General features: G+C 38.7%; 1 protein-coding gene across 1 annotated transcript in view; it reads left to right on the top strand.

Annotated features, from left to right (window-relative positions):
- The window catches only part of TBC1D22A (TBC1 domain family member 22A), a gene marked incomplete at its 3' end in the record, with an annotated part of 235,047 nt that extends 231,299 nt beyond the window's left edge, over nt 1–3,748 (top strand). The window contains exon 10 of the mRNA XM_006033873.3: nt 3,673–3,748. Coding sequence (XP_006033935.1) covers nt 3,673–3,748 — 76 coding nt within the window. The remainder of the gene's footprint in view (nt 1–3,672) is intronic.
- Nucleotides 3,749–4,462: the final 714 nt, after the last annotated feature.

Raw genomic sequence — 4,462 nt, 5'->3', positions numbered from 1 at the left:
TGACATACCGGCTACCAGTCCAGTACCACCCAATATGGCTTGTTAGTAACGGGGGGCGCGGGGGGGGCAGCAGATCGAGGCCCCACAGTGAGCAGCCCACATCCGTCCCATGCAGAAACCTGGGGGGGGTGGTACATGCTGCTCATGTCTTCCCTGGGCCTGTGTGCACTGGTGGGGAGTCACCTCCCCAACGCCCTCTGCACAAGCTGCCCATGGCTCATTTCTGCTCTGCAGCCTGCTGGTTTAACCAGAGTAAAACGGTTATTGGATCGGCATCAGCCAATATGGTTGGTTAATAATCAGGTATTGGTATTGGCCAAAAAAATCTTCATGAGTGCATGCTTAATATTTGTTGCTACACTCCTTGTTTCTCAGTAATGTAGTAGGAAGTTCCTTGAATCTTTTATTACCTTGGCCTTGTGGTCCTGTTCACTGTAGGGAATTGTATTGGGAGAATCTGACTTCCCAAGGTTACTAACTAATAGAATGGGATATGCTTGTGTGAGGGAGTTCATATTTAAAATAAAAATTAATTCAAAACCCCTGGAGACATCTCCATGCAGACTGGTTTATTTGCTTACTGTTGGTCTTCCACATCATCTAAGGAGGTATACAGAAGGCAATTTTAAGGTAACGTCTCAGGTCCTCCAGCCCCCATTATGATCCTTTCTAACACAATACCTATTGGCAGACGTGTTGAAGAAGGGTCATTTGGGTCAGATGGTTGTGATTTTGTCGAGATTCTTAGTTTTCAGACCTAAGGTTAGTGGTAAGTTTCTTGTGGATGCTTTCTTGAATCCTGAACTTGCTTTCTCAGGGGCTTGTTCTTTTCAGTCACATTCATTCAGGCTGGTTGAGAGGTTTGGAAACTTTCTCACTATTTATCACCAGGTTGGCAAGCCTTTTCATGAGCTTGTGAAATGTTGCTTGCCTATAGCATCCATTGCTTTCTAGGCATTTGAACTTGGATCTCTTTTCCCAAGGTTTATAAGGCAGGAACTTCAGTCATTTTCCATAAGTTCTCATATTTACCAGCATGCTCTGGTTTCTCTTTAGATCATTTAAAACTGCTGCTTTTGATGAAATATTTATGACAAGAGGGGCACTTAATTTTTTTTTCCTGCAGCTGCCCTGGTTCTTTCCTTTTTCAGGAAGACTTATTTTGCTGTAAGATTTTGGTAGTGATACAAAAGAAGAAAAACCCCAATCTCAGTTTTACTTGGATTCTTAAATTTCTACTTTCTGCCATTGATCATGAAGTCTTGTCTTTAGCTAAATGGGCCAATTTTGATATTCAAAGTGAGGCTGTCTTCAGCAAGATCAGCCGCTGTCACTCATTACTGTCAGTGGTGCTAAAGGTACAAGTTGCGTTTCAGCTGGCTGACACATCTGTTTTATAGATAAAGATGAAGAAAATTTCCCATTGTTTCCACTGCAATTACAGTCAGCCTACCCTGAGAGAAGATATTTTTGGTTATTCTGTGAGTGCTAGGGAGGGACAAGAGAATGGAGAGATGCCAGACATGGAAATGTGTAAGTGACAGAGGAAGGAAATTTATTGTGAACAAAGAAACATCACTTCAAAGAGATGGGAGCTTGTGGAGAGTAATAAACTCATTTTTGAGGTGCAAAGAAATGGGATGGGAGTAGATGAAACGAGGAAAATGGAACGAACTACCAGGAAGCAAGATATGGAGCGAGGAAGGAGTAGAGGTGGGGAAGAGTATGCCCAAGATTGTGAAGAGGAATGTATGGAGAATATAGATCTATATATTTTAATGTGAACTAGTACAAGCCAGTTCCACAAATTTTTGCAGGGCCTAGCTCATGATGTTTGGTCTTAGCAGCACTGTTCATGCTTGTATAAGTTTTTTTTATTCTTATGTCTTTTTTTATTCTTATGTCTTTTTTTATTCTTATGATTTTTTTTCTTTCATTATGGCACTGGTAATTTTGCAGAAGTAGATGAGTCTGGTTAAGGTTTATGTAATCTAGGGAGCGAGGGGAAAACACTCATCTGTATCTAGCTTGCATGCTCATCACTAGATGCTGTTTGCAGGATGGGAGAAAAGGATATTAACTAACAGATCACAGCATTGCTATTCTAAATGTCTTGATACTCTACATATGTCATGTTTTAGGAAAACAATTAATTGCATTCTTTCAAATTGCGTATTACACCTGGGGTTTCTTTTAATTTTTCCATGTGAAACCATGATGCTGAAAGATCATAAGTGCACTTGGAAAGGATTGAAGGATGAGTGGCACATTTAAATACATTGCAGAATCTTTAAATGGCTTTTTTTTCCTTTAAAAAAGATTGCCAAGTCTAAGTGTAGACAGGAGGTTTTCATGTCTTCTGTGGTATAATAAAACAATATTCATAGATTGTATACTTTAAAGATATCTGATTATCAGTATATCGAAGCCCAGAAGTGTACATCTATAATAATTTGCATATCCAATTACTATAGTTGTGCATTCAGGTTAAGCTTTTGCACATTACATTGGGGTTCTCAGTTTTACTTATGTCCTGGGGTTCTGAGCCTAGATCGACAACTGTATGTTGCCATAGCTGAAATGAAGTGGAACCTGTAACTAATTACACCATTTAAGGATACTTATCTGAACTTTGGAAAATAAACTTCCTGTCACTAGGAATTTTGGGGTTCCTATGTCAATGTGGGGTAAAAAATCAATGTTTTGGTGAAATAATAAAATCCTCTGTATGGCAGGTCATCTTATCTTTCCAATAAGACACTTTTTGCAAGCTATTCAGAGGTTTATGAACAGTGGCTCTTAACATGTTTAGATTCAACGCAGCCCTTTGAAAATACAAGCTCTTAGCTTTCACTCATAGAATTCTAGAATCATAGAAAAGTAAGGCTGGAAATGAACTCTGGAGGTCATCTAGTCTAATCCTCTCTGCCTGAAGCAGGATCACCCCAACCACATCTTTGTTTAACTTGTTACTAAAAGTGGACAGGCTATCTTGTCACATGGCCACAAAGCCTTAAAACACAAACCTGCTATAGTAGGGGGCCAGTGGTGGCCTATGTCCTGCTGTTTCAAGGGTTGTTAAAATACTTATGGTAGATCCAAGAAAGAGGGGCATGCCCCCTTTGCAGAGTAAGGCAAAAAACCTCAAAACCCCTACCAATCTGACCATGGTGTTTTTTTGACTATGGAAAAATAATAGAGCAAATCTCCTGTTGCAAAGAACTTAAAAGACAACCGCAGAATGTCAGAATGTTTCTAACACTGTGGATTCCTATTTGAAATCTCCGGGTTTAGCTTATGAATCATGTGTAGGTGTTTGTGTGACACCCTAGGCCCACGGCATCCTTAAAAATGATCACATGGCACCCTTGTTGAGAATCAGTGGCTTAGAACAGTGCCCTAAACTTCAGTGGGGAGGAATTTAGTGAGTAAACTTAAGGTGAAGCTGTCAAAAGTGTAACAGATGCCACTGGATATTGTCACTGTGTCTGTGGAATGATTGATTATTTTCTATTAGTAATAAAAGACTTTAGAGATTTGATTTTAAAAAAATCACTTTCCTAGAGAATTCTTATTTTTTAGAGAGACAAACACCCAATATGTGCATTTCAATAAGCAATTGAATAAAACCTTAAGTTTTGCCGATATGTATTTTTATATTTGTCTCCTCAGGACAACTATACCTTTGCACAGCCAGGGATTCAGAAGAAAGTGAAAATGTTGGAAGAACTTATTCGTCGGATTGATGGTAAGTCTTAAAAGCTAACTCCCGGAGTCTAAGTGCTGCTTCATCAACAGTGTTTAGTTAAAAGCTTTGTGAGCAGTCCAGCCAATATCAGTGTAGTTATCTACCATGACAGTGTAACACAGCCTTTCTCAGACGAAGTGTCATACTCAATCAACCTGTGGCATAGTGGCTTTTGCAAGATCAGTGCTGTGTATCATTTAAAGGAAAGCCACTAGAGCATGAGCCACTTTCATTACTTTTTATTAAGGCAATATAATCAAAATTCAATGGCAATCTCTTTGCAGCAGAGTAATGGTCATATACAAAAGGCAGCCAGCATTCATTTTGCATTAAGCTCAATGATTGTTGTAATTCGGCAGAGTCAGTGATTGTTTATGGTTGTCCTTCGGCACTATGTTTTGTGCCTTTGTGCATCGTTTTGTTATCAAGAATGCCTGAATAATTTCTCTGTGGAATCCAATTAATTACTAACTCTGGAATTAACATCTTTAATATTATAGATAATTTACAGTGTGTTGGGGCTAATTTTAGATTATGCTTTCATGTTGTAGCAGAACACTTTGAAATATTTTCTACCTTCATCCTTAAAATAATACTCTTCATGAAATGCTGACTGTCACATTGCTATAGCAGAGTTTAATTAAATGAAATTCAAGAGATAATACTTGCCCATTCTAAACATATTCTCCTGATAGTTTGCTAAATTAATGAACA

This window comes from Alligator sinensis, unplaced genomic scaffold (genome assembly GCF_000455745.1).
Source record: "Alligator sinensis unplaced genomic scaffold, ASM45574v1 scaffold1049_1, whole genome shotgun sequence".
Classification (NCBI taxonomy): Eukaryota; Metazoa; Chordata; order Crocodylia; family Alligatoridae; genus Alligator; species Alligator sinensis.
This window is presented reverse-complemented; position numbering and strand designations above follow the sequence as displayed.